The 27,333-nt window shown below is 39.7% G+C and overlaps 1 protein-coding gene and 1 long non-coding RNA gene across 3 annotated transcripts; both read right to left on the reverse strand.

Annotated features, from left to right (window-relative positions):
- Nucleotides 1-3,231: 3,231 nt before the first annotated feature.
- On the reverse strand, nucleotides 3,232-22,830 carry LOC120308448 (solute carrier family 35 member E3-like). 2 transcript variants are annotated; one of them, XM_039344528.1, is made up of 5 exons: nucleotides 21,397-22,830; nucleotides 20,556-20,666; nucleotides 18,005-18,163; nucleotides 16,545-16,699; nucleotides 3,232-4,545 (listed from the first exon to the last, which is right to left on the reverse strand). In XM_039344528.1, exons 1-4 carry the CDS (start codon nucleotides 21,787-21,789, stop codon nucleotides 16,562-16,564), a joined length of 801 nt encoding a protein of 266 aa, XP_039200462.1. In that variant the 5' UTR covers nucleotides 21,790-22,830; the 3' UTR covers nucleotides 3,232-4,545; nucleotides 16,545-16,561. The 2 variants fall into 2 exon arrangements, with proteins under 2 accessions (XP_039200462.1, XP_039200461.1); XM_039344527.1 differs by lacking the exon at nucleotides 3,232-4,545 and adding an exon at nucleotides 9,805-14,787 and having other exon boundaries at nucleotides 16,617-16,699.
- A 1,873-nt stretch (nucleotides 22,831-24,703) lies between these two features.
- Nucleotides 24,704-26,662, reverse strand: LOC120308449. The gene is made up of 2 exons (XR_005556849.1): nucleotides 26,059-26,662; nucleotides 24,704-25,050 (listed from the first exon to the last, which is right to left on the reverse strand). It is a non-coding gene; the product is annotated as an uncharacterized LOC120308449 (long non-coding RNA).
- Between the last annotated feature and the right edge of the window lie 671 nt (nucleotides 26,663-27,333).

Raw genomic sequence — 27,333 nt, forward strand, 5'->3', positions numbered from 1 at the left:
TGATGTAAGTTTAATTCCTCCATCTCAGTAAATTGTGGATAAGGTTGAAGACGGGTCTCTTGAGTATATACCCCTTCTGCTGTTTCTTGGCTTACAAAGTGCTCACTTACACCTTGCGCTTTGATTTGTCGTTGACAAATAATCTTTTTTGTATAGGCAATTATTTGTTCAGTATTTTCAAGAATTTTGTCCAACATATACTTGTAATTGAAATCTGGACAGAGTTTCTCCATTTCAGTAGTATATAAAGCCATTATTCTTTTGGTGGTTATCCAGTATCAATATCCGCTTCCACCCAGCTATACAGCTTCTTTATCTTTCCCTTTTGAGATAATTTGAAGGTCAAAGTCAGACTCATAGTCCAAAGAAAGGAAATAACAATTGCAGTAAATAATTTCACCATAAGATGTCCCCAAAGTGTTAACCAGTTGTTCAGTCTTTCCAGACCCCCAATAAAAATATTTTCTTTCCTCTTTTCCTTTATTCCTTCTTTTCTTTAGTTATAAAAATAGTAGAAAATAGAAAAAAAATCTCCAAAATGCTAGCATATTAAGTTTCTATAACAGGGATTTTAGGACTCCCAAATATTCAAAAATAAAATCAACCATTAAAAAAGTTAAAATTAATTTTTCTTTTGTTCCAAGGCTTTTCTTCCCCCACCAACAAAGCTGCTTTAAAAAGATAGGGAAATGATTCCAAAGGCTTTTCACAGGAGTAAATAGGAAAGGGAGAGGCAAGGAAAGCTCTCACCGAATCTTCCATGGTGGTTCTATTTCACTTAGATGTTCTTGTGGCTTATGGCTGGTGCAGCTAAGTGATCAGCCATTTTACTGACCGATCTTTACTCCATCGGCCCAAAGGAGCTTGCTTGGACTGCAGAGGCCACCGCTGCCCCTCTGCAGTCAAACAGGCAGCCTCCTCAACGGTGGTCGCCCCTCCAGGGCGACTTTTGACCCAATCAATGGTCTACCGACGGGGGAAACTCGGCTGGCAAAGAGACGAGTCTCTTCACACAACCGCAGCGCTGAGACCCAGAACCGGAAGCCCAAAACCTATTAATTTTGATGGAAGAAATAACATATTTAATATGAAGGGATTTTTGTCAGAAATTGCATCATTTACTCTATGCTTATTTCAGAGAAAAATGAATACATTTTAAAATTGTATTTCCATTACCTTAAAAAGTAAACTTAAGAGTTCTTATATTACTATTTATTTCTCATATTTATTATTTTTACAAAAAACCTATCCAACACACCTTCCTTCTCCTATTTTCCTCACAACAACCCTGTAAGGTAAGTTGGGCTGAGAGTGAGAGACTGACACAAGGTCATCCAGCTGGTTTTCATGGCTAAGGTAGGACTTGAACTCAAGGTCTCCCGCTTTTTAGCCTAGTGCCTTAACCACTAGACCAAACTGGCTTTCATCGACAAAACTAAATTGTGGAGGAATGGTATATTATGTCATTTACTCAAGATCTTTTTGCTTGCTTTCCCTACAGTAAACCCTGTGCTTATATTCTACAAAATAACAACCTATCATTCTCTTACTTGTATGACAAATTAAATTGAGACACCTTTTATGTACTGTAGAATGCTGAGAATGTCCACTGAACAGGATTAGGAGCTTTTTTTTTTTTTAGGGTTCTTAAGGATAAATGTGTCTTAAGTTGATATCAGATAGGAACACTACTTATACCTGTCAAATCCACCACTCTCCTTATTGAATTGACAGTAATTCCTATAGACGTCTGTTTCCCATTGGTAGTGTATACCAGACATGATCTAACAACTAACCATAGAACACTTTTTCCCTGCATTCAAAGGAGGTAAAGAAAGTATCTAATGATGGAAGCTAGCATGGTGTTAAATATACATTGAAAGTCCAATTCATGTCCACTTTATATCAGATATGTTCTCTGATGTGGGATTGATTTCACAGCCCTTTATCTGAATAAAACAATCCGGCTGAGATCTACATATATAGGTCTGATTGGGGTAAATTGTAGGGATGACTGGAAACATGATATTGCATTCCTTATTTATCCCTTTTTATTTGTTGTAATTTCACTTTTACATGTGGTTCTATTGTGTTGTGTTTTATGTTTCCTTCTGAATGTTTTATTTTGTATTTTGGTGTGGCCTATGGGCTAATCAGTAACAACAAAGGTTGGGAATGATTTAGGTAGAAATTCAGTAATTCAATCTGTGAATAGTCGAGTTTGACTTGAGTATGAAGCAGAAGTTTCTCTCGAAGATAACATGGTCTGGACAGAACATACATCAGTGCCCCCTAAGAGTAAACTTAGATTCCCTTATTGAGTTATTGAGATATCAGGAATGCCATCTCCCATGTCAAAAGGTTAATTTGGACCAGTATGATTAGTTAAAATGGAGAGACTTAAAACTGAAGGAGTAGAGGTAGGTCCTGGCTAGGGACAGATGACGTCTTTGAGGAACCCCGTACTTGTAGGTGGTTTCAAAAGTTAGCATCTCTTGACTATCCAGGAGGAAAACTCCCAGTGTGATGCTAGTATTACGGGAAATGTCCCATCACTGAAAGCTACTTAAGGGAAGACATAACCACTCTTTTCATCTAAGATATTACTCTGATTATTCTAATATTTGGTCAGTAAAATTACTTCTGGCACTTGGAGCACCAGTAAAAAATACCAAAGCCAAATTGATTCAGATCAACAAAAATAATAATAATTGATACAATTTTCATAAGGTTCCTCTAGGTGTAGCAGATTAAAAATCTAACTCAAATAAATATAAGTTATGCAGGGGACTTTTTTATCTCAAATTCATTGTTCTCATTTTGATGTATTATTTGTTTTCACAAGTGTTCTTGGTAAAGTTATGTTAGTCAAGAAATTTTGAAATTCTTTTTTTTTTCAAAACAATTTTTATTAGTTTTCTATTTTACACCAACACAGCTTGAGAACCCACATGGAAACATGGTGATTTATTCAAAAAAAAAAAGCAATAACATAATACATATATACCCAGTATTTCTTAAAATTTTCCCTCTCTATCTATATAGAATATTATAATCAAATTAATACATTTTCAAATGAATTCATTCATCCCTATATCTAACCATCAACTACATTAATCAATAAAAATTTTAATCTATAAAATTACATTTCTTAAGAACATTATAATCAAGTCAATATCTTTCTAAAACCAATTCATTCACTAATATAACATTTCATCCAAGCTATATAATTAAAAATAAACTAACATTCTCTGTCTATTTATATTATTATAGGCTTATTAAAACATTTCTAAAACAAATTTTCATTGAATATGTCACTTTATATGAATTTCATTAATCAATAAAAGTTTACAAACTCTTTATCCATCCCCAAAATCCTGTACTATGCTTTCTTAATTTTACAAATATTTAATCTTAAACTAATATATTCATTTACTATTCAGGTGCCCCAATTGTTTTTTTTTTATTTAAGCATTATTAACTCCAAAAATAAATTCTTCTCTTTTTCATCAATCTTCTGTTGTTTTTCACTATGTCTCCAAATCTCTAATAATTAATTCCATCATTTCCCATATTTCAGTTCTTTTCTCATTATACCATCTCTAATAATAAAAACATATAAAGCCCTTTTAACAAAATCCAAGTCCAACTCAATCCAAATCGCTGTAAGGCCTTTACCACATTACTATAATCAGATTTAATATTTGTATCTTATTCTGGGTTTCTTTCTAGTCCAAACAGGTTTCCATAACCAGGCCTCCGCCTGCCACACTATACACTCCAAAAAGAAAGCTCCCCTTATACATTTTGTTAAATTAGTATAAAAGTTGTAATTAATCTGAACGACTCGTAGCAGAACATCATTTCCCCTTTCTTTTAACATTAAGTAAATTTCACTTAAAATCCTTTCTTTTATATTGTGCTCTTTAATCACGTTTCTCTTCTTCCCATGTTTTTTTCTCTATCTCAAATTCAAATGGTATCTGCAAACCAACTTGTCCTTCTGAAACAAGATCGTCCAGTTCCTTATCATAAGTCCTTTGTCCATTGATATCAAATCTTTTTTCCAAAATCAATTGATTGTCCAACTGTGGATTTATTTCTTCCACCTCGATAAGCAGGGCACAAGCCTCTTGTGTATAAATTGATGTTTCAATTAGTCCTTGTCTTTTGCCTTGTCAAAACAAAGAAATCTCCTTTGAACAGGCAATTATCTTCTCCGTATTTTCCAAAATTTTGTCCAAAATATATTTATAAGTAATATCTACACCGGTTTCTTCCATTTTTATTATCTTTCAAATCCTTATCCTTTTAAAGGAGACTATATATAAAAAATGATCACAATACCCATCTCCTCCCAGTTTCCTTGCCTTTTTCCTTTGTACAAAATAAAGGCTTTTCCAGTGAAGAAAAGGTAACAAGTTCAATGAATAAATTTGTCAGAGTCAAAAAGTAACAGATGTTCAATCCTTCCAGACACCATAAAGGTAAAAGCAGACAGTATTCTCCAAATATTATAAAAAACTTTCTTGAGGCTCCCAATCTCTAAAGATAAAATCAACAATAAAACAAAAATAAATTTAATCCTTTGTGCTTCTCTTCCCCCATTTAAAAAGCCGCTTCACCAGAAAAGGGAGTAATTCCAAAGGGAAAAAAAAACTTTTCACAGGCATAAAGAAAATAGAGGTAAAAGGAAAGTCTCACCGAGTTCTCCACGGGGGTCTGTTTGCTTAGCTGATCTTGTGGCTTGCGGTTGGCGCAGAATTGCATTTTTAGGGCTGCTGGGGATGGTAGTCCAGTAAGGTCTGGAGACACACACAGATGCCCTCCGACGGTGAGGGAGGCAGGCCGGGCAGTGCAGGGGAGGCTCCAGCACGGCACGGAGGGCGGCCGGGGGTGGAGCATGGCCGGGCAACCAGGAGGTGTGGGGATTGGCTCAGCGCCGCAGCTCAGCTCACCTTAGCCAGCAGCAGCAGCAGCAGCGCGTTGCCCGAGCAGGGCGGGAAGAGAGGGGGTGGTGGTGGTGGCAAATCATGAAAGCAGCGTCCACACATTCAGGGTGCAAATGACTTGGACCATTTGGCTCCCCCACCCCTTTATTTACTGATCTGCCACAAGCTTGTGCAAACAAGCCCCAAGGAGTTCTGAATGAGCGGTCGTTTAAAAAAAAAAGCTTTCAGCAATGAGGCAGAAAGGGAAACTCACTCACGGCTCTTTTTTTTCCCTTTCTCGGCGACTGGGAAGGCAGTCTCTTTCCTCTCTCTTTCTTTCCTCTTTCTCTTTCTCTGTTTCCTCCCTCTTTCTCTTTCTCTCTCTCTTTCCTTTCTTTTCCTCTGTTTCTCTCTCTTTCTTTCTCTCTCTTATGGCAGTATCATCAGGAGTCCCCACCGCCCCTGGCCTCTGCGCGTCCTCAGCCGAACAGGCGGGGAGGGGGAGGATGGGAGGCAGCAGCTCCGACGGCAGCGGCAGCGACAGGGCAGCATTATCGGGGTCCCTGCCGCCCCTGGCCTGGCCGCCATCCCCACTGGGACTCCGCGCTCCCCGGCCTCACCCTCCGCCCATCTATGGAACCGCGGTGGAGGCAGTGCCTGCCTGAGCCACCTGGGGGGGCAGCAGGAGGCAGGAGAGGAGGAGGGTGAGGAAGCAGTTGCCCTAGCCAGGACTCCATGCTGCCCAGCTTCACCCTTCGCCCATCCAATGGAGCTGTGGTGGGGGCTGGTGCCACACGGCCCCTGCCAACCCCTCGTCCAGCCCAGCTGCTCCCCCCAGGCACCCCTCTTGTCCCGGCACCCGCCCAAGCTGCTTTGGGGTTAGCAAGAGGAAGAAGGGGAGGAGGAAGGGGAGGGCAAGGAAGCCACCTCCAGCGTTGGGCCCCAGGAGGCGGCTCTCTTCTCCTACCTTTGCTGCATCTCCTTCTTCCTTCCCAGCAGCCTGGATTCCGGTGCGCCTTCCCGGCCAGCAGGTCCAATGGTCGGACTGGCTGGGGATCGCAGGGGGTGGTCTCCCTTGGGCCGCGGCTTGCGGGAGGGCTGGCCGACTCAGTGGAGCCTCCAGCGGGCTGCTCCCAGCAGGGATCCTGGGGCTTCCCTGGGCGGCTCCAAGCCACGAGGCCCTGGCCGTGCTTCTCCCAGGGGGTGGGGTACCCAGGCGCAGGGCCAATCAGGAGCCCTGCAGGCGGTAAGTACATCTGAGAGAGAGAGAGAAGGGAAGCAAAAGTGCCTGTCTCTCTCTCTCTGCAAATGGCGGAGGCCGTGTGGAGACAGATGCAGAGCGGTGTCTCGGTTCCTAAGACCATCGGAAATATGTTTTCCGATGGTCTTAGGCGACCCCTGTGAAACAGTCGTTCGACCCCAAAAGGGGTCGCGACCCACAGGTTGAGAACCACTGCTCTAAGGAGTCTACTGGCAGGGGAAACTCAATCGGCGAAGGGACGACTCCCTTCGCCCGACCGCACCGCCGCAAACTGGAACCGGAAGCCCAAAAATTTTTGAAATTCTATAGTTCACATTGTTGTGATAGTTTGTCAAGGCTATAACCTCTTGCCCTATACCCAAGAAAAAAATAAGATAATTTAATGCTCTATCTTGAATTCTCTGTGTACTAGTAAAACCTCTTTAAAAATCCCAAACGCTGTTTAATATAAGTTCATGAAAACATTTTTTTCTGACAAAAATAAACAATATTTTTAAAATAAGTAGAGCTTTTTCATCCAGGCTCAGCAATAATTCTGGATAGGATTTTTTTTTTATTGGTATTGTTGCGGCTATGTTAGAGTGCCTTACTCAAATTGAAAAACAGATCCAATTTCAAGAGTATTATTTTTCTCCTAGTATATTATGGTATTCATCTGCTTTTGTGTTTGTGTACATGTACTGGCATGACTTCAACTTAGTCTTGATTCCTAGCCACTGCCTGGGCAATTCCATGAAATCTTTTTGGGTAACATTTTTCAGAAGTGGTTTGCCTTTGCCTTCTTCTTGAGGCTGAAAAAGTATGACTGGCCCAAAATCATCTAACTAGCTTCATACCTAACATAGAATTAAAACTCACAGTCTCTTGGTTTGTAGCTCAGTACCTCAGCCATTAAGCCAAACTGGCTCTATGTGTAGAGATGCCTCAGGATGTAGGCTGTACTATGGGTTGACATCAGCACATTATATTCTGACATCCAAGCTTTGGTTATTGGATGGTTTACAACAGTGGTTCTCAACCTGTGGGTCGGGACCCCATTTGGGGTTGAACGACCATTTCACGGGGGTCGCCAAATGCAGTCTGCCATTTTTTCCCCCTTTTCCTTAGCTGTGCTACTTCCTTTTATTCTATTGGCTTTTGAAAGCCAATAGAATAGACTCTCTTGAATAGAGTCTAATTCTATTGGCTTTCAAAAGCCAATAGGAATTGTCCAGGCTGTCTCTGCCCTGCTGAGCCCGCCAAAAGTCCCATTCTGCAAATGGTGCTGCAAGCTGTCTGCAGCGAAGGCAAGCTGTCTGGAAGTTTCCACCCCTCCCTGCTGAGCAACTACTAAAAATGTAAGTAAAAGAGGGCCGGAGTGGGAGGTGGGAGGCCGGAGGGCACAGGAGGGTTGCTGGCGTGCGTGGGGCCCGGTGGGTGCCTTACCTCCCTTGGGCTGGGCCAGCTGATGGCCCAGCCGGTGGTTGTCCTGCATCGTCTCTTCCGCTTGCCAGCTACGCCTCAGCCGGCGCAGGGGGCGGCACCACGCATGTGCGGCGCTCCCGGGCAGGGAAAGTCCTCGACTTATGACCAGTTGGGTAGTCCTCGACTTACGACCGGTTGGGGGTCGTGGCATTAAAAAGGTTGAGAACCACTGGTTTACAAATTATAATAATTAAGTAGTGGCATGCTATTTATTCACACAAATGAGTATATACAGCGAATATTTTGGTAACTAATTTTGTAGAAAAGAAAGAGATGCTTGAAACAGTGTTTTTTAAATATTTCAGGAGTCTCTTTCACAATATCCATTTTGTGAAACTGCCAGATATCTCTTCCCCACACTTAAAATATTCCCATTGGCCTATCCCTGTCGCAGGTTAATTAAACATTGCAAAAGGAGACAATCTGTAGCCCTTCCAAGAGTTTTTACTATATTGCCAATGAGCTCTAGCTATCAAGATCAAAGATAAAATTGTGGAAATTATAATCCAAAATATTTGGAGGAAAACAGCCGGCCCCTTTTACATTATAACCACAAATCCTTATAATATATGTAATATATAATAATCCATATCAGCCCACAAGTATAAAAGAGTGACTAATAGAAACACATTCTGTTTATAGGGTTCTTTTTAACAGAATTAGAATTTATTTCACTTTATATTTTCACTTTACAGTTTATTTGCTTGGGCTTCAGGAAGATATGCCAAGCTACTGACACCTGATGAGCACTAAAACTAAAATTAAATCTAAAACATATTAGTTTTATGAAACAGGCTCTTCATTCAGCAAAGTAATCTTATGGTCAGCTACACTTTGGGTCTTGGGGAAAACCACTGACTTAAAACAGTAATATTAAATATATAGTTACAGAGGATGCTACTTCTGTTCTCCATCTGAGCTTGGCGCACTTAGAGGAAAGAAACACTCCTGTGTGAATGCTGTTTGTTGACTTCAATTCAGCATTTAATATAATCATTCCTCAGCATCAGGTAGACAAACTGGGCCTTTTAGGCTTCAATACTTCTTCGTGCAACTGAATTCTTGATTTTCTCATTGACAGGCCCCAGTATGTGCGAGTTGGGACTAATATTTCTAACACTATTTTCTTGAGCACAGGTTCTTATCAGGGTTGTGTCCTAAATCTGCTGTTGTTCACCTTGTTGACCCATGACTGTGGTACCAGGTTTGCCACCAATCATATTGTGAAGTATGCAGATTATAAAACAGTAGTGGGCCTTATTCAAAATGACAATGAGGGTGCTTACTGCAAGGAAGTAGAGGTTTTGGTGAACTGGTGTAATAAAAACAGCCTCATTTTAAACTTAGGAAAAACTAAAGGTTTCTGGGTGTGTAGCTAATAAGTACACTAGCTTGGTCACTCAACAATGAGACACTGGTGAAGCAGGCACAGGAGCACCTGCATTTTCTGCGTCGCATGAGAAAAGCACATCTTCCTTCCTCAATCCTTATAACTTTCTACAGAAGAACGGTCGAGAGCATCCTTTTAAATGGCATTATTGTCTTATTTGGAAGCATTACTGCTTCAGACAGGAAGGCGGTGACGAGGATGGCAGAAAAGATTATTGGCAGTTCATTTCCTTCTATCCAGGACAGAGCATATAAGTGATGCTTGAGCAAGGTCCGCAGGATTTTCTGGGACACTACATATCCTCTTCACGGCTTGTTTTCCTTGTTACTTTCTGGAAGGAGGCTTTGTGGTATCTGAAGCAGTATATCCAGATTCAGCCACAGTTTTGTTTCATATAGCATCAACCTTGTGAACTCTCAAGTTGCCTCTTTCCACCATGTATTCAAAATGTATAGTGATTAATATATAGTGCCCATAGTAAAAAAATAACAATAAAGGTTATCTTATCTATGTAAGAATCAGGCATAATTATGAAAGTGGACAATTGTAGAATATTAGTATCCACACAATCATGTTTTTCTTAAATTTGACCTTTTATTTTTCAGCATAACATTGCACTGAAGTATTTTGAAAAATGAAGAGGACTAAAAATATGTATCACTTTATCTGCTGCATATTGAGGGGAGATATTCTAGATATTAAACAAGTGAAAACTGTTCTAGTTTTCCTAAAAAAGCAAAAAAGAATTCAGAGGCAAGACTAATAAAGATCTATTTTATTCATAAAGAAAAACAAGTATCTTGCATTAAAAAACATTACCATTCTGTTTTATACAGTCATATATTTTATGATAATATATTCTATTTGACACTAAAAAAACTCTCACCCAGTGCATACTGCCATCTACACCATTCTATTAATACTCTGTACATGTTTGTTGTATGTTATAATTATATTAATAAGGAGATGAGAAATTATTAAGTCTCTAGATATTAGTGGTTTATAGCTCCAGTTATTCTTAAAACCTAAGTCTGACAAGAAGTGGAATCCAGTAGCATCTAGAAACCTACAAATTCCCCATCTATGACTAGTTTACAAATACAATAAATGTTATAGCTGAATGAGATGTGGAGTTATCATTTTGTTCTCTAAAATACTTGAGGAAAGAATACATTGAGCTTGGATGGATAAGGATACTCTAAATTATTGTTACCCTCTTCAAGACATGAAACAAGCAGAAATTGATGTTTGATGTATTTACATTTCAGAAAATACTTTGCAAGCACAAAATTGCTTTGTAGTGCACAATGACACTGCACTGGACATGCCGTTTTGAATGTTACTTGCTAGCAGGCTGTTTTGAATAATAACTACAGCTATCAAATATTGCATTTTGAATAATAGCTAAGATCCAGCTGCTCATTATATGAAATAGCCGAGCTTTCATAATACTGACAGAAACTTTGAATTTCAGATTCATAGGAGCCAGTTTGATGTAGTGGTTAAGGCACCAGAAACCAGGAAACTGGGAGTGAAAACCAGCTAGGTATCTTTAGGCCAGTCACATTTTCTCAGCCCAACTTGCCTCATAGGATTGTTGAGGGGAAAATAGAAGGCAGAGAGGCTGGAGAGGAGACAGCTCCCTTGATCATCTTGATCTATGTAAGGTAAGTGACCTGGTCGGGGAGGGAGAGGGAGAGGGGGAAGCATGAGGTATCTCACAGAGTTGGGGGAGACCTTGGGTGGCCGGAAGCACTAGGCCACCCCATGGTCTTCCCCACCCTGAGATATCTCATGCACTTAATGATCCACATATTCAATTAGCGAATGCGTGAGCGAAAGTTCAAGTTATGTGATTCACTCCTATGAATCCTGGTTACAAATGCAACATCCGTAACTTGAGGATTACCTGTAGTTACGTTTGTCACCTTCAGTTATTTAGAAAAACAATAAAGGTGGGATAAAAACAAATTTAAATCTTTTGTGGGACCTAAGTATCTACTTGTAATAGGACAGCAAAGACTGTTCCTCATCTGCTTTAGGGTTTATTCTTTGTAAAAATAGAAATTGCCAGGGGTGGATGGATAGTGAGTATACCAGAACGTAATACAGACAAACATACACAATAGAGTCAGTAAGAGATTAAGGTGCTAGACTAGGACTGATACAGCATGACTTTCAATAGAGAAAGCTTCATCCCAAAGCAGATTGTTTCAGACTGATTTTATATGCACTCCCAAAAGCAACATAAGCCTATCATATTATTTTCTAACATAAATGTATACAATTAAGAAGCAACTACATTTTCCTGTAACAAAAAGTACAAATGAATCAAAAGTGCAAAATACCGACTGTGCTTGCATTTCCAGAACTTTAGAGATCATTACATTAATGTATAATATGGTTAGGTTTTTATAATTTTTGCAGCTTTGGATTCCAAAAAAGTACATTAATCAGACAATATGTCTAATTAAAGCAGCTATGACTTTTGAATCATAGTGTAATATTTTAGTCCAGTTCTTCTCAAGTTTTGCATTCCCTTCTAGAATTGTAGCCAAACAGTAAATTATTACAGTTGATCAACTCACCTTGTTCATATTGGGTATTTTCAATTAGAATTACAGTTAATATTTGGAATATTCAGATGATAACTATTTTAAAACTAAAGGTTCATTAGGAAATGACTTTTGTTCCTTTCCTAGAAAAGTCTTTTTCCCAATATATTTTTAAAGATTTATATACACTCCTCGCACATACAAATTTAAGGCAGCAAACATACCTAATTCTCCTGCCTCCATTTTCCCCACAACAACTGAGAATGACTGCTCCAAAGTCATCCAGCTGACCTTCACGTCTAAGGCAAAACCAGGGATCTCAGTCTCCTGGTTTCTAGACTCAGGCCTTAACCGCTACACGTAGTCTTTGACTTATGACCACAACTGAGCCCAAAATTTCCACTGCTAAACAAGACAGTTGTTAAGTGAGTTTTGCCCCTTGTTATGACTCTTTTTGCCACAGTTGTTAAGCAAATCACTGCACTTGTTAAGTGAGTCACATATTGTTAAGTGAACCCAGCTTCTCCCAATGACTGCTTGTCAGATGCCAGCTGGGAAAATTACAAACAGTGACCCCAGGACAGTGCAACTATCATAAAGTCATTTTGTTAGAGTTGTTGTAACTTCAAATGGTCATTAATTGAATGGCTGTAAGTCAAGGACTATCTGTAGACCAGACTGGCTCTCAAAAATAAAACAGAACACAACAGTTTTCAGTATATAAAGCAATAATAAAAGATTTGTCCCAGGCTACACTTTTATTATAGCATTCTCATCTTTTTGTAAACTTCTGCTGTTCCATTAGATAGTCCTTGACCTGTGACTCATAGCTTAGCAACTGTTCAAAGTTACTGCACAGCCCCCAAAAGCTACTTACAACCGACTGCCGAAGTTATGGCTCCTGCAATGCCCTCAGTCTTCTGCTCTTAGGGCTGACCGCAGGGATCTTGTAGCATCCCCCTGCTTGTTTCCCACCCCCGTTCCTTTCCTTGGATTCCTGCAGGCCTTTGGCCTGCTTCCCATCCCACCAGGTCCTATATCCTCCTCCTCACTCACCTTTCAAAGATCTCTAGGAAAGGAGGACAGGCTTCTCTGTTCCAGGGCTATGTGGTGCGACCCCAGAAACGGCTGCCATTTTCCAAGCAGCCACATTGAATTGTGGTGGCTTGAAAAATAATGGCTACTTTCAGGATAGTGCCATGCGGCCCAGCAATGGAGTGCTTTGCTTTGCTTCCCTAGTACAGCATTCTGCAGCCCCAAAGAACATGGTGGAATACTGCAGAGCTCGGGTTAGGGAAGCAGAACAAGCTGCTCTGTTGCTGGGCCATGCAGTGCCATCCTGAAAGCAGCCTGTTCTCTTTTCCTAACCTGAGCTCAGAGATCTTTGAAAAGTGTGCAGTGGTGACATGAGGTGGGGAGGAGGGTGTGACGCTTGGTGGGATGAGAAGCTGGCCCAAGCTCAGCAGAGACTCTGAGAGGAGGAAAGCAGAGCATGGATGTCTTAGGGGATGGGAGAGGCTTGGAATCCTGGAACAGGCCCTGTGCTAGGCCTTCCAGAGCCTTCCCAACCACCCCGAGTGGCATGATCTATTGAACAACCACATCAGGGAAAGCAGGGGCGAAAGGGTTGTTAAGGAAGCCTCTTCCCTTAACTGCCATTATGACTTCCAACCATAATAACCAGTCTCTATTACAGTCTGGAGTTCAGAGCTACCTCTATATAGAGCTGATAGCATAGAATCTGGAGCATGGTGACATGACAAACTAGTCCAGCCATCCATAGCTAATCATAATCCAACTAAGTTGAACTAACCCATAATTTCAAGTCAATATTAGAACTACAATTTAAAACATAAGGAAACATTTGGATGAGATGATAGCATTTCTCACTAATACCCTATCTTGGTTTAAACATGGCTATTTTTACATCACCAAGTTAATATTCAGTAAGCATTTATCCTTAACTAGTATTTGAAAGAAGGGGATGATGTTGATTTAAAAAAAAATCCCCATAATGCTTTGGAAGTTCTGTCTTAAATGTGTTTAAAACTTAACAAAAAATATATACAAGTTCCAAGAAAGTTTACAAATCAAGTTGCGAGTAACACTACATCTGCACTGGCCAAAATAATTAGAAAAGAAACCTCTTGTATAAATTACTGAATCCTGAATGAAGTAAAAAGAAAAAACTTTCGAAGTACAAGAGCCAGCCTGCACTGAGTTAGGTAATACTTATAAACTTAACAACTTGTAAAATTCTCGGGTCTTAATAATTTTGGAGTATCAGTAATTTGCTCAACTGTGAATGTAATTATAGTTAAATATTCATTAAGTTTTAAAATATGCAGAAAAATATAAAAATGTATGTGACTATTAGAAACAAAATCCCATATGGAAATTTAAAAATCCAGAATCCAGAAAAGATACAATTTGGTTTCTCAATATTTACCAGATCAAGGAACTTCAATGTTCATTTGATCACAAAAAAGCAAACAGTCTCTTTTAATACTGACATAATCATAAGGACATGATTAATTTTCTAGCAAAAAACACTGTATCTGTCTGAATGAGTTCATTTGGTATAAATAGGACAGTTCGCTTAAAGATTGCACTGTTAATTCCAAACAGCCCTTTAAAGAAACAAATTGTGCATAGTATGTATGTGTACACACACACATAGAAAGAGAGAGAGAGAGAGAGAGAAAATAAATCTGGAGATGCCAACATTAGCAGACACTCATTATCTGCCAGTCTTCTTTACTATGCTTTTCTTTCTACTGAATGCTGTGACCCCTCAATATAATCCAATCCATACTCCAACTGGCCAGCGTAGAAGGAGGCAGTGCATGGCAGCTATAGGGGAGAGAATATCTGCTCTGCTCGGGAGGGTCCACTCTGCTGGGAGCTGGACAATTTTAGATTCATCCATAGACAGTGCATTGCTTTTGGAATCAGTGCATTTTAAAGTAATTCATTTGTTATCAACAAAAATACTTAATTCACGGACGTTGAACCAGCTTGCTTTTGTTCCCATCTTGTTCACTAAGTTTGAAGTGTGTGTAAGCTAGAATGCCAAACAATGTGCATGTAATTCCAAGGCCTTGATTAATTGACAAAGAATCCTTAAATAAAAGATATCCTCCCATGAGAGTGATGCAGAATTTGAAGTGTCCAAACATGTTGTATCTACATAACTGGGTTAAGGAACATAATTAATCCAAAATAATCAAATACTAAATCCTGTGCCAGGTTTGGCTTCTTAAGTCGTACTCTTATAAATGTAAGCTATGTTAGAAAATACCTCCCTCAAGAATAATTGGAACTCTGCTTCATTAATATAGGTTATAGTAATAGAATTTTGAAAGCTTAATAGCATTTTCCTCCCTTTCTCTTATTGCCAAGCAAGTTAAAATTTCATTATAAAATTTTCTTCTTCTCCTGAGCTTAAATAATATTTTTGTTACTGTTAGGGCCGTGGTGGCGAACCTATGGCACGCGTGCCACAGGTGGCACGCAGAGCCCTCTCTGTGGGCATGCGAGCCGTCGCCCCAGTCCTAGGCCTTCAGCTGAGTTTTATAAAACCTTTTCGCTTTAGGCCTCCACTGCCGTGTGCAAAAAAAAAAAAAGATTCAATCAATTTCAACTTCTTGTGGGGAAAAAAAAAAGATCTCGCAAAGTTGGAATTATTGTTTGAACTTTTTAGTCCCACCTAGTCTGCCGTTACCACTGCAGCCATGCCCACCCAATAGGCACACCCACCCAATGGGCCACGCCCACCCAGCACCCGATGATACATAAGTGAGTTTTGGGTTGCAGTTTGGGCACTCGGTCTCTAAAAGGTTCGCCATCATTTGCAGGGGTAGGCAACCTTGCCTCTTTTATGACTCGTGGACTTCAACTCCCAGAATTCCTGAGTCAGCTATGCTATGCTATGCTGACTCAGGAATTCTGGGAGTTGAAGTCCACGAGTCATAAAAGAGCCAAGGTTGCCTACCCCGTGCTATGGCATCCTTTTGCCAGGGTCATCTCCATAGTTCCTTATTGTATACAATCGTTCTTAAAACTGCCTAAAACTGAAAGCAAGATTTTCTCATGTATCTGTTAATTCATTTTTGGCTTTAAGGAAAACTTCTCTCACTGCTAACAATACAGGTAGTCCTCGACTTATGACCACAATTTTGAGTCCAAAATTTCTGTTGCTAAGTAAGACATTTGTTAAGTACATTTGGCCCATTTTACAAACTTTCTTACTACACTTGTTAAGTGAATCATTGCAGTTGTTAAGTTAGTAACATGGTTAAGTGAATCTGGTTTCCCAATTGACTGCTTGTTAGAAGGTTACAAAAGGTGATCACATGATCCAGGGATATTGTAACTATCATAAATATGAGACACTTGCCAAACATTTGAATTTTGATCATGTGACTATGGGGCTACTGCAATGGTCATAAGTGTGAAAAATGGTCATGTCACTTTTTCAGTGCTGTTGTAACTTTGAACAGTCACTAAACAAACTGTTGTAAGTTGAGGACTGCCTGTATTCATTATATATATATTTTCAATAAAAGATTCATCATTATTTTACTGCTACTTTAGAAAGTAAATCCAAGAATTGGAGATGAGTCATTCCCTCATAAAACAATGGGATTCCTTAACTGCTTTTATTTTATAAGATTATAATATTTCAATGTATAAGCAAAATTATAATAAATTAGAATGGAATGCATATAATTTGAATATAGTTGTAACACTGACATGCAATTAATACCACGGTACCAGAGATCAGATTATACAGCATCATTAAGATACCTAATTAAGACAATTCACTCTTAACAATGTAAACAAACTTGTTGAAAGATCCTAAAATGTAGTGTTTAAGTCCAATACAATATGATTCTACACTTTCTGAAAGTTTTACTTAAAATAGTTTATTGGTGACTCACCTGATGTTTTCCAATTTCTACAGTAAATAAGTTTGCAAAACTGGAGCAATAATTTTCCAAGTGAAAGGATACGTCACTGGTGAAGTATTCCCAATAATCCAGTAAATAGACAAGTTCACCATAAATGCTATTATTCCAGAGACCAGCACCATAGACTGTGGATTAGGAAAAGAAAGCACTTACATATCACTGCAAATGATTTTTAATAGACAATATCCTCTACAAAGTGACATAGATGGTTGCAAATGGTATCTTTATCATTGCCTGTCCAATCATTTCATAATCACAGTAAGAATTACAACCTTGTAACTTATTGGAACTTGTGCAAAGGTTCTCTTTGTCATGGAACCTTACATCTTGTATGCTAACATCTTGGATCTTCATCTAGCATTGCTGTTCTGAAAGTTGGCGCCTGTGTTTGTAAACAATTAGATCTGATTTTTTTATCCTTAGCTTTCTCTATTTTGAATTATTATTCAATTTGACGTTAAAAACCTGGAAGCATTTTTCTTTGAACATTTAATTGCAAGCTGAAATACGGAGTATAAAAGTTAACAAAACTATATAAAAAGGGTTCAATAGATTGATATTTCACAATATCTACTTCTAGGAATATCTTAAGTACCATCTCCTAAGCAGTTTTATTTATCATTTACAGAAGTTATAAATTATACCTTTCGATTACATCATGCACGGATAAAAATATAAATTAAAAGTTAATTTTTATTTTGAAAAAAAATATGTTCCCACAAAGTATGGAGTAAAAATAAACATTAAGCAGGAAGAATGCCATTACAATTGATAAATGACCAACCATCAGAATATTAAAACCTAATGGTAGTATAGTCTTTTTTGTTCTTCCAAAACAATATAATAAGGAGCCCTTTGATTATTCTTGGAAAACAGTGTGCGGCCCAATCCACTGCCTGTTTACTCATAAGTAATCTGTTTGCTGTCTGTTGTTTCTGTTGTTGTTGCTGCTCCCAAAACTTTTACTATGAAGCTGTCAAAGAGCCAAAAATAGACAAAATTCAGGGCAAGAGAAGAACAAAGGAATATCCCAGGCCGTCCCTCTAACCAAGACATGTAAATGAATCAATCAAGACACAATCAAGCAAGATTGTTTCATTGTGTGCCTTCAAACAAATGCCAGAAGAAGTTTGAAAAGCAATATACTATATGCAGTCATTATTAGTTGGACTAATTTATCTTAATGCATAAAGTAAAGATTATTTTAAAAAATAATTCAGTAGTGGATGATCTTTTCATGCAGTCCTTCAGTTGTAATATCTCACAACTGAAAATTCAGTGGCTAGCAACTAAATAATGGGAAACACTGATTCAATTTAGAACTTCCAAATTTAGGGTTATATTTGCCTATATTTGAACAGGAATGTTTTTTGTTAAATTTTAAGAGCAGTTAGAACAAATAGAATGAAGAAGAAAAATAAACAATTTACCATAGCAGAGAGAGTCCAGGGGCCAAAAATTCCACCTTCTCCAAAGACTGGTTCAAAGAAGGGTACAACACACAGCAACATGCCACATGACATTGGTGCTTGATAGTATAGTAGCTGCATGGAATTTACCTGTAGTTCATGTTGCTTTGCTCCTACCCACTGAAACAAAGACAAATATATTAATAGTCTACATATCTAACCTTGATATAAATTACAATATGCCTACTAAAATACTCCATTGGTATGTACTTTAAAAGCATGTATAGCCCAACCCAATTTATTCCAATTGCACAAGACATCTAAAGCATCTGAAAGAAAAGACAATCCGTTTCTTCTGTTTGTACTGATACAATGGCATAAAAATCAGTGTCTAGATTACAGATTCCTTAAAATGCCAAAAAAAAAAGAAATGGAATAAAATATTTCGAAAGCAAACAAGCATCTTAATATGCAAGCTTGCTAGCAATGAAGTGTTATTCAGGCAGAGAAAACGTGAGCTAAAATTTTTGAACTTGAAGTTGATGCAAGCTACAACTGCATAATATGGGTAGGAAACAAGAAAATATAATTCCAGCTATGACCTTCATGGATAGCTCTAGAATAAATTTCCCTAGTGTGGGCATCTTCCATATATGAAGATTTCAACTCCCAATATTTTTAACATTGACCATGCTGGCTGAACAACTCTAGGAGTTATCAGCTTGGGAGGAAGCAGGGCAGTGGTGTAGGTGGAAGACTTCCAGGTTCCATTGTTAATGTGAGGACGAATAGCCTGAAGACCATGGAAAGTGCAGCAAGAAAGGACTCTGAGGCATAGCATGTTTTGTTGCTGAATAACACAGGAGAGGCAGCAGTGGCTCCATGGGCGAAGATGGTGGCTGTGCAGGAGGCATTGTTGACTGTGGCACAAAATGAGAGGAAGTGAAAGAATGAGAGCTTGCCAGAGGTGCAGTGCATGCCCTGCAGCTTATGTTGGACACACTCCTGGACAATCAACCTGAAGCTCGCATTGGAAGCTGTTGGCCTGTTGCTGCGTGGAGAAAGCAGAGGGCCTATGGGTACTACCTGTAATGATTTACTGCTCCCAAAGTCAGTAGAAAGTCAACAATAAGTAAAGACTTCTAAAAACAATCACTTACTGTTTTGTTTAATTATCTTTAATGAAAATATCATTTTAAACTTTAAAATATCAGTTATTTTTATTGCTCTGAGGAAACTCAATTTAAAATGTATGTTTAATGATAAAACCTCCACTTACTCTTTGAGAAGTCTTTTTAACTCCCTTTCCATTCTAAAAAAAGGAAATATCATCTATCTCTCACCCAAAAATTATGGGAAAAATAATGCATATAAATATGGATGAGTGCCTAATTACCCAACCATTACAACAGAACCAACACAAGCTATGAAACGGAATTAACAACTATCAAGTAGTAAACAACAGCGTAATCAAGGAATTACCAAGAAAAAATCACCATCAACACTGACAGGCAAGCAAACAGAGAGCAAATCCTAATCCCTCCCAACCTTGAAGATGTTACCTAATAGGGCAGTGGTGGCGAACCTATGGCATGGGTGCCAGAGGCGGCACTCGGAGCCCTGTCTGTGGGCACATGTGCCGTTGCCCCAGCCTTGCCTCCCCCCACGACCCCCTCCTCTCCCTGAAGGAGAGTCGCCCTCGAGCGTGGCCCACATGGAGCAGCACAGCCAAGGACATGGCAGCCAGGTAGCGTAGACAAGACTCTGCCCTCACATCCCATCATGCAGTTGATGCTGCAGGACGCGGGCAGAGGGTGTGGCCGCCATAGCGCTGCTGGGCTGCCTGGGCAATCTGCGGTGGGCCCTGGAGGCGGTGAGTGGTCCTGTGGGCAGGAGGGGCAGGGGATGGGAGGGCATAGCGGGGGCGGACCAGGGAGGTGGAGCAGGGTGGGGTCAGTTTTTGGGCACTCAGTCTGGTTCGTATCACTGTAATAGGGTAACAAAATGTCTGGAAGCAAACAACCAAACTCAAAGAATACCAAGGACTCCACAGTTCATCCCTGAGCTACATATATTCTTTTCTATTGAAACTAGGGTGAACCATTATCAAGATGTTCAAAACTGTTCAAATGGTTAATAGGCTATTCACAGATAAAATATTTGACATTATTACAATGTAGTTTATTGCAGTTTATTGTTGAGTACAGAACAGAATAAGCAACAGTTTCTCACCCATGTAGATCATCACACAATCCTACAATATTTTTTAAAACCCGGTAACTCCACTCTTCATCAATGAACTCTTCAAATATTTTAAAGCCATAGCCAAAACAACTTGACACCAGATTGGGATGAACTCAAGAATGCATATATCAAATACAATTTATATATTTATGCATAGAGCTACCTGTTGCTTTCCAACAGAAAATAGTTTTTCTTACAGTTAAATAATACATATTTAAATAAGAAAGTTATGTACAACAAATATTTCCTACTCAAAAGACTGAAAAATACAGAATAGATTACATAAAATATTGTTCTAAGTTTGCATTAAAAAACATATTTAACTTACCACTTGATAAAGAGATGTCACTATAACACCAAGAGCAGCAAATATCATCCCAAGAAAACTAAATTTCATGTCATAATAGGAATTTAAAAAAACACCTAAAGTGATAGGAATCTGTGAAAGAGAAAAAAGAAACATTTGATGCTTAACTATTCCAGTATTATTTCTTAGTTCTGAAACAGTCTTCCTAAACTTTTTGGTCTCTAAATGATTAGAATTTCTACAGCCTCTAGCCAGTATAAACAAGACAAGGAGGCTAGCAAAGGCTATATTCCTAGCTTTTCATAACATCTTGTCTGACAATTTTTTAAAAAGATATTATTTTGGTTTTGTGATTGAACCTGATAAATACTGGTATATTCAAATTTTAGGATGAAAAGGGGGTGTTTACATTCTATAGTTTTGAGTCAAAGCCCCTACATAGTTAGCCACAATCAACTATGGACATTCATTATTTTACATTTTTATATATATTTTAATGTAAGACACAGCAGTACAGCCGCCTTCACCAATTCTTTACTTTTTAGGCATGTTGGCTTTCGTAATCCCTACTCGACACATCTATACGATCTAGAAATTATAGACACTCTAATCCATCAAATCTAGGAGCATTAGACCTGGGAAAGCATTTAACTGAATCAATTATTTTTAACCAACCTTCATACCAACCAAAAAGCCATCCTGTCTACAGTGCACACTATTTCTGGCAATACTTCACTTCCAGCATTTCTCCTTGCTCTAGGATTGCAGCCCATTACTTTGGGAACCCTCAGCATGCGCAAGCGAGGGCCGCCCTCGGCTTTTGCCCACCCGTCCTCCCCTCACACCCTGCCCTGCTTCTCACCAAAGTGAGCTTGATGCGGGTGGTAAAGGTCTTGCCGTAGGCCACACTCTGGATGAGCACGATGACCGGCGTGGTCATGGCCTTGGCCAGCTGGTAAGTGCCGACCGTATTGTTCTGCAGAGAGAGGTTGGTGAAGACCACGAAGCCACAGAAGCTGAGCGCTAGGGAGAGGATTTGGCGCGGCCGCAGGCTTTTCGGGACGAAGACGCCCAGCGACTGGCACACATATAGCCCCAGCCAGGTGACGGCGAAGTGCACCAGCGTGAGGCTGAGATTGGGGAAGCCCATTCGCACGTACAGCCACTTGTTCAGGAAGACGATGCAAATAGACGCCACCAAGTTTACTAGCAGCCCCGCCGCCAACCGTCCACGCTCTGGAAGCCACCCTTCCATGCTCGAACCTCTTCCCAGTTCCACGTCCACTTCCTGGGGAGCAGCAGCAGAAGCAGCTACCGCTCCCGGGCAAACAGCTGGCACAACTGTAGCCACGGCCTCTTCTTTGCCCGCCCACGTGACCCGGGCGCAGGAACTTCCGCTGCTGCAAGAGGCCTGTCCTTCCTCGGCAGAAACCCACCTGGTAAGGGTCTCAAAGCATCTCGGGGCCGGCTCTGGGCTCCGGCTATTGTTGCACTGGCTGATGTCATCGTGGCTCAGCGCGAGCTGCCGGCAAATGCAGGCCAGTCTCGACACTGGTCGCCTTGCACTTGGGAACGGTGAGGTCAGCCCAACCCGGCGCCGGGTGAGAGAAGTCTGCCTATGAGGTAGGAAAGAGGATGTTTTTCGGAGCCACTAACTGTAAAGGCAGCGGCGCAAGTCCCAAAAGGCTGGAACTGGCCATTTAGGAATGTAGATGTAGAAGCCATCATCGCTTTTCTATCTCCGTTTGCGCTGAATTGACACATATTTTGTGACTGAACGAATGGTGCGAACACAGCCAGAATACAGAAAGAATCATCCCCACGATTTCAGAGACATGGCACAAAGGCAAAATCGCTTCAGTTCCTGGTGACTTTATGAATACACAAAACAATCCCCGTTGGGTAATCCTTTCAGAGATATTTCCTCACCTGGAGAAAAAGAATCTTGGGCAAGTAAAAAAGCAGTAGGAGCAGGAGTGACTTCTTCCCCAATTACTTTCCTTTGGGAAGTTGGAAGGGAATGAAATGAGTTTGTCAAATTTCAATCCCAGGGGAGTAATGGGCCCCAGCCACAACTTTGCTAAATTAAATTCCTGAGACATTCGGTGCTGTCATGACTTCAGAAGAGTTCACACCTCCTGCTTGCATCCCCATTGATTTCTGGGAAGTTGCCAGAGAACATTCTATACATGTAGTCCTCAACTTAGAAAAGTTCACGTAGTGATCTTTCAAAGTTACAATGCACTGAAAAAAGTGACTTATGACCGTTTTTCACACTTGTGGCTGTTATAGCATTCTGTGATCACATGATCAAAATTCAGATGTTTGGCAATTGACTGATTTATGACAGTTGCAGTGTCCTGGGGTCATGTGATCATCTTTTGCAACTTTCTGACAAGCAAAACTCAATAAATCTTGCTTAGCAACAGAAATTTTGGGCTCAATTGTCTAACTTGAAGACTACCTGTTTAATATAAGCTGTTTTCCCTCTCCTCATGACCCTCAGCAAAACCATTATGAAGCCTCCTCTAGTGCAGTGGTTCTTAACCTTTTTGAACGAATTGCCCCCTTGAGCCAATGAGGAAGTTGTCATCTCCCCCCTCCCCCAACATAACCTCTCAATTACAACATAGGAAACAATTCTTCAATTTATGCAAACACTTCCTTTGTTTTCTTTAAAATTGTCATCAGGACATATTGATGCAAATAATTTATTTCCAGTCTTTTCCCCATATCTCCCATATTCTGGCCAATGGCGTGCCACTGTATGGGTAGAGAGGCTGCTGCGCAATGCGCATGAAGATAAGCAATGCGTCTTCACATATGTATGGCATTCTGTACTGATGCTAGCGGAGGAACATTTGAAAACACAACTCAATCCACTAATAGCGAGCGATCTGATGTTTTTGTACGACATACAGCGATTCACTGTACGAAAAAGTCTCAAAAGTGTCCCCAACACTTCTCGCTCCATTGCCCCCTTTTTGTTCCTTTGCCCCGTTGCTCCTTTTTGTTCTATTGCCCCCCTGAAAAATGAAATTGCCCCGTGGGGGGCAATATCTCCCAGGTTAAGAACCACTGCTCTAATGCATGGAATTTCCTGCCACTTTGCTGGAGGGGGGGGGGGGAACCAAGGAAACTTCAGACCAGGGAGGAAAGTGCACCACTGCTCTACACTGCAGTCTATCCCCAAGGGCATCTTCCTCCAGGGAGGAAGGTGGCTCATCCAGTGTCAGCCAGTGTTCTTTGGCAAGCCCTACATCTCCAGTAGGCATCTGAGTAGCTCCCCTGACCTTCGTTACTCACCATTAAGGGATTTCAGATTTTGGGTTGTTTCAGATTAGCCAATTGCCACTCACCCATCAGACCTTGCCACCAGCCAGTTTGGGTCTGTCAGTTAAAGAGTGACAAGAATGATGTCAGGGATTATCAGTTCTTGTCCTACTCTTGGGCATATGGAAAACAAATCTACACTTTTCCGTGTGACAACACTCAAAATATTGGAAGATGGTTATGATGTCTCACCTTGGTCTATTCTTTAAGCTAAATATATTCAGTTCTTTTAATTGCTCTTCATAGGATTTAGCCTTCAAGTCATCTTTGTTGCTGTTATCTGCACTCTTTCCAATTCCTTAGTATCCTTTTTATACTGTAGCAACCAAACATGCTTTGTCAATGACTGCAAACCTGGTACTTGTTAAGAAGTTACCTGGGTTGCTAAGCAGATGGGGTGAAAAATCTGCTTATTGAAGGATTTCAGCTCCATTCCTGCAGGCTTCTGAAGGGATTCCCCTCCCTTCCATGCATGAAGGGAAAATCCTTCAGGGGACTGTTTGGCTGTTCCTGCAGCTGAAGGGTATATCCTTTGTGGGGCTGGAGGGGAAATCCTTTGTGAGGCTGTGGGCAATTGGCCATAAATGTTTGCCAAACACCCAAAATGTGGTCATATGACTGAGGACTCCCTATGATGTGATGTTTTATAAAGGCCAGAAGCGTTTTATTGACCGTACAGCACTTTTCTGATGCTGCTGTTAACTCTGGTTATTAAATAACAAGTTCTAGATTGAGGACTAACTGTATTACTTCCTTGTTACATCTATAAGCCACTTCACAATCTAGCAGGTTTATGGATGCAAACTACTTCCTACATTTAAGCAATATAAACCTTATTACAAAATTATTATAATTTTATTGAGAAAAATACAAAGTGTTATCCATGCAATTCTTTATTTTACATATAAAAAAATCCAAACTGCTGTGTGCCAATGCCAATGTAATATTCAAATATTTCCACATAATGGAGGTTGAATCCAAATGTTCTTTATTTCATGGAGGTCAAGAATCTGTGATTGAAATCTTATATTCATTTGTATTATTAATTTTATTTATATTACTTAGAACAATGCAATTAAAATTGAATTTCATATCCAAGAGGATCAAGACCTTGATCCAGAAGCATGAGGGAAGATTCTCTCAACTTCTGTAAGAGTTTCTGGAGTTCCTCCTTGGAAAATACCTGTAGGATAGGAAATAAAAATGTTAAGTTTAACTACAATTTGAGATAAAATATCCAATCTTCTTTGCCTGGAAATCTGATGATCAAAGAGAAAACTATTTTAATGAAGTATTCATTCCGCTTCTTAATTCTCTGAATTCTGTAACAACCAGCATGGTAATTCAATTCATTTTTGTGGTTAGCCTACCAATATCCTATTTTATTCAAATGCTTAATTATATTTCATATTTTATTAAAAATTGGAAAAGCTAGCTTATTTGTACTTTTTAATAGTTTGTCTCTCATCTTTGGAATTTTCTACACAATACCATGGACAGTGCAATTAAAGAGAGAAGCAGAGCATTAAAAAGCAGCCCAAATATATTACCATATAGACCCAAAGGTGCTTTTTTCATGAGGCAGTGAGCCATTTGCAGATCTGTATATTGGGGAACAAAACAACCACTTCATAAATGCATACCACAACATAAGAGAACAAACCCATCAGAAGAAGATTCAGCAGTCCATCTGCATTTAAAAGACAAAGGCCACTCTTTTGAAGACAGCAAAGACCACATTCCGGACAGAGAGGATCGCTGGTTTGAAACAGGGGTCAAAGAGGCCATCTATGTCAAAACTGAACAGCCCTCTCTCAACAGAGGGGGAGGGATATGACCTCCAAGGTCCCTTCCAACATCATCATCATCATCATTATCATCATCTCCAGTCTACAACACAATCCTTTCAACAGTTCCAAGAAGGCTCCACACCCATTTGCTCCACTCAGGTGACCCTGAGGACACAGATAAGTCTCCAGGGGTTTGAACGACTCACTACAAGAATGCAAATGGCCAGCTGTCTACAAGGAGTTTAAATCCTGCCATTTCCCACCATCCAGTCAGAATTGAAGAAACTTCTGGGATAAGAAGTGAAACATCTTCAAGAAAAAAAAAGTTTTAGTTGCCTCGTGAAAAAAGGACCTTTGGGACAACCATGACCTGAATGACTGACAATGTCCATAGACATTACCATATAGAGTTTGTGCCTATCTGAGGCAATCAAGTCGGCAAGTCTTAAATCTTCCTGATACTGGCCAGTGCTGTACAAGACTGTATGAAGGAGGAAGCACATCATTGGCAAGCAGAGTTTTCGCAGCATGATCATTTGATGAGAACGTTCAGGGTCATCTTCAGTATCCTTGATGAAAAGGTATAGACATGTATTAAGCCAAAGTCCTATACATAATCTTAACTACCCCAACCTTTGAAAACTCACCCACTTTTAATTAGAGAAAAAGTGAGTAAATGTTAAGTTGTGCAATTTTTCCAATTCTAACCCACAAAAACTAACCTGATTACAGGACTATTAAATTTGCCTCTTCACTTTAGTGTAAGATAGAAGTTAATTTTAAATCAGAGCATATGTGATCTTGCAATTCCATTTCTGTTTAAATGCAGGCACTATTTACACGGTTAGTTTCCAGTTTCTCATGTAATTATGTAATTATGATTACTTAGAACAGTGGTTCTTAACCTTTTTGAAGGAATCGCCCCCTTGAGCCAATGAGGAAGTTGTCATCGCCCCCCTCCGCCAACATAACCTCTCAATCACAACATAGGAAATAATTCTTCAATTTATGCAGTTTTTTTGTTTTCTTTAAAATTGTCATCAGGACATATGATACAAATAATTTATTTCCAGTCTTTTTCCCATATCTCAACTCTGTGAAAAATTTTGGTGCCACCTGTCACTTTATTCCCAAACTTCGTGATACATGTATTTCATTATTATCTTATTTATTCAAGACACTTAAATGTAATGACCACTGAAAACAAAATTCAACTGCAAGAAAGTGAAATGCCCGAAAAGAAAAACAGTAACATTTAATGATTGAATTACAAGTGAAATTTAAGATGCAAAAAGAAATATAAAAAGGGCATAAGAACAAACCGCAATGCAGGAACTAAGAATTTCAAGACGAAAACTCTGAAACTAAATTAAAATTCGAGGAAAGTATATATAGTCACGCACACTGTAAAAAGGATTAAAAAGTCACAAAGAAAATATAATATCAAACTGGAATGCATGCTAAAAAAGTACAATACAAAGAGACACACAAAACAGCATGCGATGTTTCGAAAGAAGCACTCCCTCCTCCATCACTGCCCATTCTGGCCAATGGTGAGCCACTGTATGGGTAGAGCAGGGGTAAGCAACCCAAAACACTCAAAGAGCCACTTGGACCCGTTTCCCACCGAAAACAAAACACTGGGAGACGCAAAACCCTTTTGACATCTAAAATGA

Source organism: Crotalus tigris, unplaced genomic scaffold (genome assembly GCF_016545835.1).
Source record: "Crotalus tigris isolate CLP2741 ecotype Arizona unplaced genomic scaffold, ASM1654583v1 scf7180000017916.3911339, whole genome shotgun sequence".
Classification (NCBI taxonomy): Eukaryota; Metazoa; Chordata; class Lepidosauria; order Squamata; family Viperidae; genus Crotalus; species Crotalus tigris.

What these genes read in the sequence shown, in the direction of transcription:
- LOC120308448 (XM_039344527.1), bottom strand. Translation starts at nt 21,789, where the DNA reads ATGGAAGGGTGGCTTCCAGAGCGTGGACGGTTGGCGGCGGGGCTGCTA. An exon ending in TGACATCTCTTTATCAAGTG is followed by an intron (nt 18,164 to 20,555) that starts GTAAGTTAAATA and finishes TCTTTGTTTCAG; the next exon opens with TGGGTAGGAGCAAAGCAACA. An exon ending in CCTGGACTCTCTCTGCTATG is followed by an intron (nt 16,700 to 18,004) that starts GTAAATTGTTTA and finishes CCTAATCCACAG; the next exon opens with TCTATGGTGCTGGTCTCTGG.